The 15416-nt window shown below is 42.4% G+C and overlaps 1 protein-coding gene across 1 annotated transcript in view; it reads right to left on the minus strand.

The window, feature by feature from the left end:
- Positions 1 to 15416, minus strand: part of SLC2A12 (solute carrier family 2 member 12) — a 62650-nt gene that overhangs the window by 35356 nt on the left and 11878 nt on the right. Inside the window, exon 2 of the mRNA XM_023230702.1 lies at positions 2573 to 3913. Within this exon, the coding sequence (XP_023086470.1) occupies positions 2573 to 3913 (1341 nt within the window). The remainder of the gene's footprint in view (positions 1 to 2572; positions 3914 to 15416) is intronic.

A 15416-nucleotide genomic window follows, 5' to 3' on the forward strand; every position in this document is an offset into this window, starting at 1 on the left:
TTTTTTTTAAAATAAAATTTGGCTTTCTGAAAAGGAGAACTCTTGCTCTAATACAATAAGGTATCAAATGATATGTTAGAGACTGGAAGAGTTGCTGCATTTTTCAAAATTACCCCAAAACTAAAGAGAGATGGGTAGCATGAGATTGAAAGGACTCTAACCATGAGTAGGTTGGTTCAGGAGGCCTAAGATCAATGTCTCTCATATTATGATACGTGCCATGACATATACTCTTTCAACCCGAGAGGTTTTCTGAATTAGAAAGAAGAGGGTATCCCTTTCTTTTTTTGTGGTTTTTTCTTAGACTCTTAGCTAATCTTGACATTTCAAAAAATTGGACCAAGAAAATTGATGTAAAAAGGAAATATTTTTAGTTTTCTGATGAATATACAAGAAGAACAAGAGATGCTTGCAGAAGAAACCAATGGAACAATAACTACCACCTGAAGTTTATCAAATGAGCAAAGCTTATTGTACTTGTTAACACAGAGAAGTTTCATACCCAAATCTAAGTTGCACCCTGGTACAAGACTGCACCTATATCTTGTCCTTCTGCTTTGAAGAGTTTCTTAAAATAAAAATGTAAATAGATAAAATAAAAATGTAATAAAAATAAAATAAAGTAATAAAAATGTAAATAAGATGTTAGCTCAAATTTCATTAGCTTAAAGTCTCATAGTAGCCATATAAGTATCTCATAGATACACACTAAAGATAATTGAATCCCAAAATAATGGTAGAAATCTGTTTCCAGGAAACTGTTCATTAATGGTAATTATCATTGTTAACTCTTAAAAAGCAGATTTAAGGTTCAGGAGAAAGTCTGAGGCATCAGATGCTGGTGGTATTGTAATGTTTACTCTATCTGCCCAAGCAGTCTTATGGGGAAAATATATCTACTCACAGTGCAGAGGAAGGGCCATGTCTTGGTCTTCCATGTCTTGGACCATGATCCAATCTTGCCACAGCCCTTTGGGCCTGAACTTCCATCTCTGACTTGGCACAGCAAAGAGTAGCGTCAATCAGATTTCACCCAACCCTTCTTTCTCTCTTTGGAATTTGAATAAATCAATATCTAGAAAATGAGTGCACTTAGAAGTGGGATTAGAAGCTGAAAAATGAGGAGGTAGAGTTAGAGCAGGAGAGGCCATATCAGCCATGTGCAAGTCTAGTTATTAATTGAGATTAAGCAGGCCAAACCTGCTGGTTGATGACCAGAAAGAGGCAGAGACAGAGAGTATAGCTCAGTCCATTCACCTACAATCTCCCTGAAGATAGGGACAGTGTCTGTCTTTTTCATTACCCTTTCCCCAATATTTAGCATAGTTCTTGGTTATGAAAAAAATTTGTCACTCAATACATATTGCTTGAATGAATAGTTAATGAGTTAGCAGTGGATGACTAGAGCAAGCCTCTTACATGGCCTTCTTTCCAGAAACCCTGTCCAGTACCTGGAACCAGAGCCCTACATCTCCCCATGAAATTCCTTCTTCAGCACAGCCTATGTCTTCTTATTGGCCTAAGCCTCCAATGCTTCCCATTATTTGAGCCAATTTGTTTGCCTCCTTGAACCTTGTCAACAAGTTTCAAAACCAACTTTGTGATAGAGAGGGAGGGACTTAGAAAGAAAGAGAAAGGAAGGAGAGGAATAAAGAGAAAGAGAGAGAGGAATGGCGTAGGAGGTGGGGTGATAGAGGCTACCTTTAAACTTTTAAGTCCTCCTTTTTTTTCTAGTGAGGTATACAAAAGACCCTTCACAGCCTCCCTACAGAGACATTCAGGCTTTAGATGTAAGACTAATAGACAAGATAACTGCAACAAACAGCCTATTCTAGTAAATCCATCTGTAAAAGAGTTTGCTCAAGAGAGGTGATTATACTTTGTCATTAGAGCAGACTAGTTACATAAAATAAAACAACTTCGTAGCTATGTCCTTGTAAATTGTTTGTATTATGTTGAATGATAGCAACTAGACTTTCATGCTTCTGTTTAATGGACAAGAGTAAAGTGCCACGGGAGGCTACTCTAGTGAATAAGATGTACTCAAAAAAATAATAATAATAGTAATAATGCATCCTCCTTCTCAATTTGTAATGTCCTCCTTCTTTACTATCACTGGAATGCACCCACTATTGTGTCTTTAAGAAAATCTAAACACTTGATTTTTTTCTTCTATATAGGAAGAAACTCAGAGATGATATGGAGGAAAACGTTACACCATTTTATGAAAGCAAATTTTGCTTTCATAAAGCAATGTAATTCCCTTGGGCAATAAATAACTTTCCAGGTCTGGTTCATCCTCAATTAATGGGAATTAAAGTATCCTCATGTGACAGATAATGGGAAACTTATCTTTCAGTTGAATACTAGCCCTGTACTTTTCAGAAGCAGATATAAGCCAAGCATACCGTCTGCATTAGAAGGAACATCAGATGACCAATGTTATCCTTGCCTTCCTTCTAGCACTTATATGCATGAGGTGCTATAGCAGTAGGATGCTCTGACTGGTCAAAAGCAATATATTAATATTCACAGGGGGAGAGAGGGAAGGAATAAAGAATAAAGTACTTACTTGGTCCTAGACCAATTGAAAAAGCAGCAACATAAACAAGCAAGCTGGCTAAGGACAGCCATTTCAAAAAAGCTGGGACGTCCCCAGGGTCTGTGACTATCTGGTATTCAGTGTGGCTTAATACAGCATTTAGCAAGGATGCTGAGGTCGTCTCCCCTCTCTTATCCACATCATTTCTCAGGGGCATGAGCGAGCTTCTGCTATGGGAAGCAATTCCTTTAAAGTGGTCTCTGAGAGTATTGTTGCTAGCTGATAGGTTTCCTGGTCCATAAATCACAGACTCATCCAAGGACTGGTTGATAGAATTGTGGCTTCTGCAGATATTGGTGAAGTTCATGTGGATGTTGAGATTTACGATGCCCATGGTCACCAACGAAGCTGCCATCACAGAGGAGCCAATGCAGAGGAATGTTTTGCTGCCGACATGGTCTACAAGAAGAGTGGCGGGGATGGTGCTAATGACTTTGACGACTCCAACCCCAGTGGAGGCGAGGCTTGCTGCCTCATTGCTTTGAAATCCAACTGATTTCAAAACAGTTGATGCATAGAACAATATGTTTGGCTGGCCAGTGATTTGTACAAAAAATACCAGTGTTAGTCCTATCATTATTCGGGTCCGCATGTTGTCTTTTGAACGAAACAGATCCCAAAAACTATACTGATATTCATCTTTCAAGGATGATTTGATCACAGTGAGTTCCTCAGTTGTATCTGAGAGTGCTCTTAACCTTCCAAGAACCTTGCTAGCAGCTCCCTCTTGTCCTTTCATCACCAGAAACCGAGGGCTTGGAGGAAGAAAATACATTGCAATTGCTTGCAAAATTCCCAAGGGAATCACAAGACCAAACATGTACTTCCAGCCATGGAAAACATTGGCAAATGCGTAATTTGAAATATAAGCAGAAAGAATGCCGATGACAATCATCAGCTCATTCAGTGACACAAGAAGGCCTCTTCTGTGTTGAGGAGCAATCTCTGCGATGTAAACACAAGTGGCAATGGAGGAGAGGGAGATGGAGACCCCTATGGCAATGCGTCCCACTATAAGAACCGTGTAGGATAAACTGAGGATCAAGACTAAGCTTCCGAGTCCAAGCAGGCAGGATGACAAGATGATTGCGGTCCTTCTTCCATACCTGTCTATCAGGACCCCTCCGGTGAGTGAGGCGAGGAGGGCTCCAATGAGGAGGGAGCTCACAACCATTTCCTGCTCATGGCAGCTCAGGGTTAATAAGGTTTTGATCTGAAGAAGAGCCCCAGAGATGATTCCAAGTTCATAACCCACCAGGAGGCCACTGACAGCGGCAGTGACAGATGACAGGAAGGTAAACATGCCGCAACCTACAAGCAGAGAGGAGAGACAGGGAGGTCAGTTCTCGGTTGAGATTTTAAACATTTTGTATTGGGGAGGAGATTTAACCTTGTAGAAGTCTTTCACAGCACTGAGTTTAAACACGCACACAATTGTGATAAAATAATGCACTAACCAAAAAATGATTTGATATAGAAGGAGAAATCATTCTTCTTTCTTTTTTGGGAGGAGAGGCATGGAGACATGTAGGAAGTCCAGTTGCCTTCTATTTATGATGTTGATGTTTTTGGTTTAGACCAGACAGTGATGTTGAGATAAGAGGTTGACACATGGTGAATTCAGACCGAACAAACAAGAATATCATTTGGTTCATGCCTTGGCAGTGGATCAGAAATTCAAAGAGCCTGACTCTTCTCGTCCCATCCCCGTTCTCTAAAGGCAAATCTTTGAGGGCAGGAGAGACAGAATAGGAGCCTCTAAAAGTGCTACAGGCTCCCTGCTGGATAGCCTGGGTCAAAATGAAACACAGCCTCCAGGAAACTTGCCCTCTTATCTCCTGGGCCACAATCGTGCTGCAATGGCCTCTGCTGAACACAGGAGGGTATTGGGGCAGAGGGTGGAGGTGGGAGTGGGCAGTGTGTGAATGCCTTAACAAAGTCAAGGTTTTGCTAAACAGAAGGAAGGAAGAAATGTATGTAGTGTAAGGAACCAACAATATCCCTTACTCATTCTGAGTAAGGAGAAAGGGGGATGGAACACAGGCGGAACAAGGAGACTTTACCTTTATATTGTTTTTTTGTTAATGTTCAAATCCAAGGAAAAATGTCAAAAAGTTAGTAACTATTGATTTTTGGTGGTAGGAACACAGATGTTTGTTACATGTTTGCAACTTGTCAAAATAGAAACAAAACAAAACAAAAAAGTAGCAGAGGGAAGAGTATTTCAGGCCCAGGAGAAAGTAATTTCCAAGGCCTTAGGACAGGAAAGTTCTCATTATGTTGTAGGAACTGTCAGATGGCCAGCACATAACATGTGGGCCACATCGTGAGCCTGGAAAGGTAGGACGGAAAGGGCTTAAAATGAATTTGGATAATTACAGAGGCAGCACTTCAAGTAGGGCCTTGTCGGTCACAGTGATGACTTTTCATTGTGTTTCAAGTATAATGGGTCCAACACCCATTGAGAAGTGTAGAGGGCATTGATGCTATCGGTTTCTTGTTTATAAAGACCACCTTCGCTGCAATGTAGAGATTAGTTCTTCAAAAGGCAAGACTGGCAAGACTGGCAGCAGGGAGGAGTTTGTTGCCTTGGTTTGGACAAGAGGTAATGGTAGCTTAGACTCGGGTGTTAAGAGTGGAACTGGAGATAAGTAGGCAGATTCCAAGACTTATTTTGGAGCTAAAAACCACTACACTTGTTCAAGGCCGGGTGTGGTGGCTCACGCCTGTAATCCCAGCACTTTGGGAGGCCAAGGTGGGTGGATCACCTGAGGTCAGGTGTTCGAGACCAGACCAGCCAACATGGCAAAACCCCGTCTCTACTAAAAGTACAAAAATTAGCTGGGCATGATGGTGCATGCCTGTAGTCCCAGCTACTCGGGAGGCTGAGGCAGGAAAATCACTTCATCCCAGGAGGCAGAGGCTGCAGTGAGCTGAGATCGTGCCACTGCACTCCAGCCTGGACAACAGAGCAAGACTCCATCTCACAAAAAAAATAAAATAAAAAAAAATAAAAAAACCATTACACTTGTTCAAGAATTGGAGATGGAGGGTAAGAAGTGGGTCAGAACCCAGGATGGTTCTGTGGCTTGAGCAGCTGGGTGGGTGATTTACAATATTCCACCTACTCAATACAGTACTATATGGGGCCAACACCAATTGAGAGATGTAGAGGGCATTGTGCTATATACTGTGTAGCACATAGTACTGACATAGGGAAGATTAGGAATAGAACTGGTTGTGAGTGGTGATAAGAGGAGGGGCAAAAATCAAAAATTTCATTTTGGACTTAGTAAAATGGTTTATTTATTTTACCTATAAGACATTCAGATAAAAATGTTAAGTAGAGGATTGGGTATACAGATTTGGAGCTTAAAGATAGGTCAAGCCTGGACATATGTATTTGGAAACCAGCGGCACATGGTATTTAAAGCCACAGGAATGGGTGAGATCACTTAGGAAGATAAAATAGGGGGAAAGGAGAAGCAGGATCAAGACTGGGACCTAGGCAACGCCAATATTTAGAAGAGTAGTGCCAGCAAAAGAGATGGAGAAGAATCAGAACTGAGGTGTAACTCAAATGTTAGAAATGTGCTTCGGCACACAGTTTTCATAGGCTGAGCTAAGGCTGCCTTTTGGCATTGGGGGAGAACAGAAAACCAAACACAGCATGTTCTCACTCATAGGTGGGAATTGAACGATGAGATCACTTGGACGCAGGAGGGGGAACATCACATACCGGGGCCTATTGTGGGGAGTGGGGAGGGGAGAGGGATAGCATTGGGAGATACGCCTAATGTAGATGACAAGTTGGTGGGTGCAGCACGCCAACAGGGCACATGTATACATATGTAACAAACGTGCACGTTGTGCACATGTACCCTAGAACTTAAAGTATAATAAAAAAAATTGTATTCAGCTCTAGTGAAATAAACAGGTCAAATAAAGGTGAGGTGATCTAAAACTCTATCACAAATACTCAAGGTATTTTTCCATCTGCAGGATCCTGGTAGGAAATGGGAATTGGCAGCCCCAAAAATAAGGGGAATAAAAGCACTGAATATTTAGATGGAGGAGCAAATAAAGGTGTGATAATCCACAAGAAACAAAGCAAATTTATGAGCATTTTGAACAAAACCTAGTAAATTGAAGTTAAATCAGCAATTTATCTAGCTAATCAGAAATCAAAATATTTGGCACTGTTACATGGCAGGCATTTACCTCGGTACAGGGAGAAATATATATATATATATACACACATACACACACATATGTATTTGTTCTCTTTCACTGCTATATATATATAGCATATATACCAACATGGAGTTATATGCTACAGAATTTAGCTATGGTCTCAGTTGTCTGAATTTTAATATTTTCCCTATTACATGCTTTAAGGGATACTGCCCCAAACTAGCTTTTCCACTTCCCTTACTACGATACTTAGGACTAGTGTTTGATCCTCAGCCTGCCCATTTGAGGTTTTGAATTCTAATTCACTGTATAAGGCTAGTCCTTAGTGCTTCTGAGATTGTGGGTCTGATACCACATTTGTTCTGTTTCACTGATATATATATATATATATATTAATTTTTGGTGGTAGGAACACAGATGTTTGTTACATGTTTGCAACTTGTCAAAATAGAAACAAAACAAAACAAAAAAGTAGCAGAGGAAAGAGTGTTTAAGGCCCAGGAGAAAGCAATTTCCAAGGCCTTAGGACAGGAAAGTTCTCATTATGTTGTAGGAACTGTCAGATGGCCAGCATATAACACGTGGGGCACATCAGGAGCCTGGAGAGGTAGGACGGAAAGGGCTTAAAGTGAAGTTGGACAAGTACAGAGGGGGCACTTCAAGTAGGGCCTTGTCGGTCACAGTTATGACTTTTTGTTGTGTTCCAAGTATAATGGGGCCAAAAAACGTAACATTCTGATGATACCTTTATTACCTATTATTTATTAATTTTATGTTACTTTTTTGGCATGCAAAATGACTTTAAAGTACTCTCTTACAGGTTCATTCATGTCCACAGTTCCCATATTCTTTTTCCCATGTGATCTTAAAATCCTCAACAATGAATGCCTCTACCACAAGGAGAATTAGGTCAAATCTCCACATTCGGATAAGAATATTGTATTATTCTTATCTCCATTTGTCATTGTTCATTTTATCTATGTTTGCTGTGTTGATTAGTGTGTGTCTTTTGGCAATTGATGATTGGTCTCTGATATTCTGATTGGAGAAATAAGTGAATTTGGAGAATGGACCACCTGGGAGGCCAGACTGAGTGAGGGACCTGGGAAGGGCATGTAGTGTGACAGTGGGCACCTGGGGCTGTGGAGTTAAGGACACAGGGAAATCAGTGCTCTAACTGCTTTAATAGCAGAAGATTGTCCTTGCCACCCTGTACTTCTCCTCTTCCTTTCTTATTTTCCTCTTTCATTAGATGGAAAATACTGTGTCCCCACAATGAGAAAGATGCCTTGAGATGCAAGAGTCCCTTCCTTTTGTGCTCCATTATCCTACCTTAGAGAGCCTGAAGTGGTTTGCTAAGTGCTAGCTTCTCTGTCTGGAGAAAAGAGCTCCTGATGGAAGAGGGAACCAACCTCTGCTGCTGCTTTCTGGACTTAGATCATTTGCCTGGTTTCTCGGGCCAGGACTCATAGCACACTGACAAATGGGAACATGTGCAAAGGGTCTGGAAGCCATCCCAGTTTGTCAGCGTTCCCCTTGAAACCCATGGAGTATAATTCTGCAGCGACATTAAAGAATTATTTTTATATGAATCATAAAAACCTTTTTCAATTTTCCATATGATAACATCTATCTCTTTCTTGCTATCCATCTTTCTATTCTACCTTCCTATCTCTGGGCAATTTGCCTTTAAGAGGTTAAAACCTTGCACAAGATCATTCTAGAACCCTAGTCCCACATGGAGGGCTTACCAACATGGAGTTATACGCTACAGAATTTAGCTATGGTCTCAGTCGTCTGAATTTTAATACCTTCCTTACTGTATGCTTTAAGGGATACTGCCCCAAACTAGCTTTCCCCGTTCCCCTCCTACTGATACTTAGGACTGCTGTTTGATCCAGCCTGCCCATTCAGGATTTTGAATTCTAATTCACCATATAAGGCTAGTCCTTAGTGCTTCTGAGATTGTGGCTTTGATACCTCAAGACTTCCATCATAGGAAGTTTTCCTGGTGCTATTTTATCATGGAATAACAGTGAAGAGAGGCATAAAGAGTGAGTTTTTCCTGTGTGTTGATTAGCGATGACAAGAAGAGCAAGATGCTATCCTATGGATGCTGGAAAGTAGAGATACCTTTTTCTAAGAAATCTGGCAGTGAACAGGAAGCAAGCGATCAGAATGTAGGTTGAAGCACTGGCAGGAAGGTGGCATTTGTGTTTGTCTACACACAGAGGTGAGAGTTTGGGTAGCCACATGGACTGAGAAGTTGCCAGTGCTGAAGGACAGAGTAAGATGAGGATTCATAATTAACGCTTTTCCAAAAAATACCCAGCCCTGAGGCCAGTCTGCCTTTAATAATGATGAAGTAGAGCATTCCCAGCCATTTTGCTCATGGCTTTGCTTCACAGGGGCCCTTCCTTTACATCCCAGGTTTCCCAAAGAGTGCCATAGGGAATTCTTGGCTTTTTGTGGACATCACAGAAGTGGAAACTACCTGGGGACTTGTACGTGGTACCCACAGGTGGTTTGGTTATGCCTATCCTGTCTTCTTCCTACTGTTGGGGATCGGAACAAGATACCCCAAAGTATGGCACATCAGTGTGCTGAGTACTTTGAACTAGACATAGGAACATAGGAAAGGCCTCTGGATGCCTGCCAAAACAAGCAAACAACAAAAAGAACAAAAACAAACAAACAAAAAAACCTGTGTGTGCATGTTTTTCAGCTGGCTGTAAGATTTCAGCCAGAAACAAGGTCTTTCTGACCCTCACCCATTTTCCCCTGAAGCAAGTCATGGAAAGCAGAATTCCTTTCCCCAAGGTGGGTCACAGAAACCAGAACCACTCTGCCCCAAAGCAAATCGTAAAACCTAGAAAGGTCACTCTCTCCTTTTTCCCTTGAAAACCTTATTTCATGGGAGTCCTGCCCTCTGCCCAGGAGGAAGAAATGCCACACAGTGAGGCCCAAAATAATCTGGACAGGCCTTGCTGGGTTTCTCTTTCAGTTTATTACTATTAATTCATACCCTTTTATTCAATCACATTTCTATACGCCCATCCTTTCTTCATCAAACTTAAGCATAAAATCAGACATTTTTTCCCTGAGTCTTTAGATCTTCATTTTGAAAGCCTCCCATGTCACATCAAACTTTGATTAACTATATTTGTTATGCTTTTCTCTTGTCACTCTGTCTGCTGTGATAGGAGTGTTAGCTGTGACCCTTGATGAGTGAGGAACGGCATCACACCTTTCCGTCTCCACTTTGCTTTGCTAGAAGTACAGCAGCAGCAGTAGGAGGAAGATCTCCAGTTTGCCTTTTGATGCAATGACAATTCTTTATTAAGCTGATAAAGTAAAACCATTCCTATCAAAGCTATGATTCAATCAAGCAGCTTTATGCAAACAGGTGCTGAGACCTGCAGCGCAAGAGCACCAAGGGCGCCACGAGACTGCAGCGCCAGCCACCACCACAATAGCTGCATTGTCTGCTGGTCACAGTGAGTCAGATGAAACCACAACTGTAGCTGGCACTCAACACAAAATAATCCATTTTTCACAATATTTGAGTTTCTGCCTGCTTTCTTCTTCTCTTTCTTCCCCATATGCCTTTTTTTGCATATGAACATAATGGGCATGCAATAAACACTTGCCAGCTGACTAAATCCTACAGCCAGCTGAAAAGCATGCACACACAGGTGTTTTCTTTTCTTTTCTTTTTCTTTTTTTGGCAGGCAGCCAGGTAATTATGTAGCTTGACCAACTGTGAATACTTCACAGATTTAAAAGACTCCCCCACCCCCACTTCATATTTTGTTCAAGAAAAACTTGCAGTTGTCCAAAAATGGCCTTGCGTCTATGGCTTGCCCTTCCTCTGCTCTTTCTCCCTGAATGCCTTTGATCCCAACTCATCTTTCAATAGTCATCTCTACTACCACCTCACCTCTGAAGCCCACTCCTCAGTCCTCAGCGTTAGTTTGCCCCCAGCCCATGTGCACCCACTGTGCACAGAATGTGTTCAGAGTCCATCTCATTTTAAGGCACTCTTTGATTGACCTGTTTGTCTTCACTATTAGACTGGAAGTTCCTTGAAGGCAAGAACCCTGCCTTGCTGAGACCTGTCCTTTCACCCCTAGCCTTCTGGCACAAAGTAAATACTCAGTGTTTGCCCAGTGAATGAATGAATGAAAACAACACTCTAGAATACTGATCCTTACACCTCTACTCCCCACAGTTGTATCAATAGACTGTGGTTAATCTGTAGTGTTATATAATGGTTAGCATCTAGAACTTTATCTTCACGTAAATATTTAGCAATTGAACAGCAATCCGTTAGCATTTCTATGAAGGTTTTAGCACTATGTTTAGCTAGCTGATATAGCACCATTTCAGGAACCATAAAGTGTTTTATTGTCACAACTATGTTTATATTTTATTAAACTTCAGCCCTATGCATGGAATTGTTCTCTAGTTGTTCAGACAGAGTGTTTAGCAGCTCTGTTTCAGTGGACCAGGTCTGCAGGTTCCACAACATTCTCCAGGTACCAACTCTCCAGCCCATCTGCACCACTAGCTGTTTCCAGAATCTTCTGTGCTCTTTCCCAGGTTTGTGCTGAGACTCACGCTATTCCCCTCACCACAGGGTCCTTCGCCTTCCTTCACGGCCCAAGGAAACCCGATTCAATCTTTTTTTTTTTTTTGAGAAAGAGTCTCACTCTGTCACCCAGGCTGGAGTGCAGTGGCGTGATCTCTGCTCACTGCAACCTCTGCCTCCCAGGTTCAACTGATTCTCTTGCCTGGGCCTCCCCTGATTCATTTTTAAAGGGCCAGCTCAAATATCCCCTCCTCCTTAGGCTTACCCTCTTGGGTTAGCTTTCTTTTGCTTTTGTTTTTTTTTTTTTTGTTTTTAGACGGAGTCTGGCTCTGTCACCAGGCCGGAGTGCAGTGGCATGATCTCAGCTCACTGCAACCTCCGCCTCCCAGGTTCAAGCGATTCTCCTGCCTCAGCCTCTGGAGTAGCTGGGACTATAGGCGTGTGCCACCACACCTGGGTAATTTTTGTATTTTTAATAGAGATGGGATTTCACCACGTTGGCCTGGATGTTCTCAATCTCCTGACCTTGTGATCTGCCTGCCTGCCTCAGCATCCCAAAGTGTTGGGATTACAGGCGTGAGCCACTGCACCTGGCCAGGTTAGCTTTAATCTCTCTTCTCTCTCTTGCCTTTACGTCCAAGGTCTTATAGCACCCTGGATTACATTTCATTAGGTTTGTATCCTGCCTTAGACTGGGAGCATGTTGGGAGCAGGAATGTCTGTATCATGGGGGCCAGTGCTCAGTAGAGGTTACAGGATGCCCCTAGAAGGAGATGCAGGAGCTTAGAAGAAGGCTCACCTCCTATAACCTCCTAGAGGGCACGTCCCAGGGTAAGTTCTGGTGTTGTGTTTCCAGCCCACCAAATGTCCAACATGCTGCTCCTTGGCCTTGGGCCCTGCGTGGCCACCCCTGTAGTGACAAATACTGGGTACAAGGCTTATCTAGCTACTATCTCCCACCCCTCCCCTACACCCTGATCCTCTCCTCAGCACACAGTGAAACTCGGACCAACGGGAACTTTGGCCTCTCTCAACATCTATTATTATTTGAATTTTCTATGGAAAAAAATATAGAAATGTTGCTATCTTTCTTTTCCAACCACGGATTTGATTTAGTGGCAATTTCACAGACATCCTTTCCTGAAACTAATATTCTTCCACTCCTATTGGCTGAGGATGTATTAAGAGGAGGCAGTGTTTAAATTTGCATGTTAGTACTCCCCTGTGCTTTGACTTGTGGTTCACTTTTTCTGCCTGATTATGTGTATGTGTATGACTTTCATACTTTTTCTTTCTGCTTTTTCCTTTTTTTTTTTTTTTTTTAGACGGAGTCTCTCTCTGGCGCCCAGGCTAGAGTGTAGAGGTGTGATCTCGGCTCACTGCAACCTCTGCCTCCCAGGTTCAAGCGATTTTCCTGTCTCAGCCACCCGAATAGCTGGGATTACAGGTGTGGGCCACCATGCCCCCTATTTTTGTGTTTTTCGTAGAGACGGGGCTTCACCACGTTGGCAAGGATGGTCTTGAACACCTGGCCTCAAGTGATCCACCCGCCTCGGTCTCTCAAAGTGCTGGGATTACAGACGTGAGCCACCGCACCTGGCTTCTTTCTGCTCTTCCTTTTATCCTTTCTTCTTTTCTTTTCTTTTTCTTGACAGATTCTTGCTCTTTCACCCAGGCTGGAGTACAGTGGCATGATGTCAGCTGACTGCAACCTCTGCCCCTGGGTTCAAGCGATTCTCCTACCTCAGCCTTCTGAGTAGCTGGGATCACCACGCCTGGCTAATTTTCATACTTTCAGTAGAGACAGGGTTTCACCATGTTGACCAGGCTGGTCTCGAACTCCTGACCTCAGGTGATCCACCCACCTCGGCCTCATAAAGTGCTGGGATTACAGGCATGAGCTACTGCACCCGGCCTCCTTTCTTCCCTTCTTCAATTCAAAACTTTCACCAGGATAAGTCTGGTGCATTTTCTTCTAAATTTTTCTGCTACTTGTTGAGTTCTTTTTCCATTCAGAAAAGATTTCCTCAAGTATTTTTGTTCTATTTGTTTAGGCATAATTATTTATATGTTAGTTTAATATATTCATTTCCTCTTTCATCTTTGTCTTCTCATCCTTTTTATCTGCATCCAGAAGAGCATCTCATATTCATCCTCCACATCACAGATTTCAGATGATGATTCAGCTGTTGCAGTTTCATTCCCTTCCACTCTACACATCATGGATCTATTTGCATCTCAGTTCTCAGCAAGCTCTATCTTCACCTCAGTTTATTCTTATCATAAGACGTGGTTTACATCTTTTGCCACAGAGTCTATTTTAAAAAATTATATTGAGAACAGAAATCAGATGCTTTCCATAATTTATTTATGTTTCCTATAAATAGAAATATTAGAATGCACCCTTTTCCTCTGTATTTGAAACGTACTTGGCAATAACTAGATTTGCTGCATTCTTTTCACCTAGCCCTCAAATCAGTTATGATATTTTAGACTGTGACATAGCTTTTTTTTGTTTTTTTTGTTTTTATCACAATTGATGTCCCATTCCAAGACTGTGATATTGTTTTAATGTGTATTCCCACTAAATCTCATGTTGAATTCTCATCCTGGATGTTGGAGGTGGGGCCTGGTGGGAAGTGTTTCGGTCATGGGGGCCCTTATGAATGGCTTGGGCCATCTGCTTGGTGATAAGTGAGCTCTGACTCTGAATTCAGATAAGATCTGGTGGTTTAAAAGTGTGTGGCCTCTCTCCCCCCAACCCACACTCTCTCTGTCACTCCTGTTTTCACCGTGTGATGTACCTGCTCCCCGTTTGCCTTCTGCCATGATTGGAGGCTTCTCAAGGCCTCCCCAGAAGCAGATACCACTATGCTTCCTGAATAACCTGCAGAACAGTAAGCCAGTAAGGCCTCTTTTAAAAAAATAAATTACCCAGTTTCAGGTTTTTTTGTTGTTGTTGTTTTGTTTTTGTTTTTGTTTTTGAGACAGGATCTCACTCTCTCACCCAGGCTGGAGTGCGGTGGCACCATCTCAGCTCACTGCAACCTCCACACCTCCCAGGCTCAAGTGATCCTCCCACCTCAGCCTCCCAAGTAGCTGGGACTACAGGAGTACGCCATCACACCCGGCCAATTTTTGTATTTTTGATAGAGATGGGGTTTTGTCATGTTGCCCAGGCTGGTCTCGAACTCTGGAGCTCAAGTGATCCTCCCACCTCAGCCTCCCAAAGTGCTGGGCTTACAGGTGTGAGCCACCACGTCAGGCCTCAGGTATTTCTTTATAGCAATGTAAGAACAGGCTAATACAGACTGCAAGAACCCCAAGCCCTGAAAAACAGAAGCTTACATCATAGTGGCATTTATTGTTTAAGAAAGACCAAGTTGGGTTTGATATCTCCAAGAACTCACACTGTACCCAACCTTCTGTTTCCTTTTCCTCAAAGGGTTGTCTGTTGTCCCCTGGTTTGTCACCATATGTGTAAGGTGGCTGCCGCAGCTTCAGGAGTTATGTTCCTTCACAACCACATCCATAGGCGGGAGACAATAGAAGGAGGCTTGGGACAAGGGTTTATCCTCCTGTGCCTCTCTCCTTTTATCAGGAAGAAAACTTTCAAGAAGCACCCTGGAAGACTTACTTAATGTCTCATTGACCAGAACCAGTGGATGACTGGTCACACTTGGCTGTGAGAGAGACTGACAAGTGTGTATCTGATCTTTTAGTTAGTTTCCATGTAGGAAAAGTAGAAAATCAGAGGGGAGTTGGAATGGCTGTTGTATATTCAGTGTCTGACACACCTTATTCTAGCCACCTGGTTTCAGTTAGAAAACTGGTAGCTTAGGTCTTTTGCACTGGAGGTGCAATTGATGTGTACAGCTGCTAGCCAACTTTCTGATGTCTGTATGTTATTTTTCTGGTGTGGTTCCACTGAACCGAGAAAGGAACTTTTTATTTATTTATTTTGCTTCCACCTTTTGATCCCCTGATTATGAATGAGGGAGATCATTCCTGGATTATTTAAAGCAGCCT

Source organism: Piliocolobus tephrosceles, chromosome 5 (genome assembly GCF_002776525.5).
Source record: "Piliocolobus tephrosceles isolate RC106 chromosome 5, ASM277652v3, whole genome shotgun sequence".
In the NCBI taxonomy this organism is placed as follows: Eukaryota; Metazoa; Chordata; class Mammalia; order Primates; family Cercopithecidae; genus Piliocolobus; species Piliocolobus tephrosceles.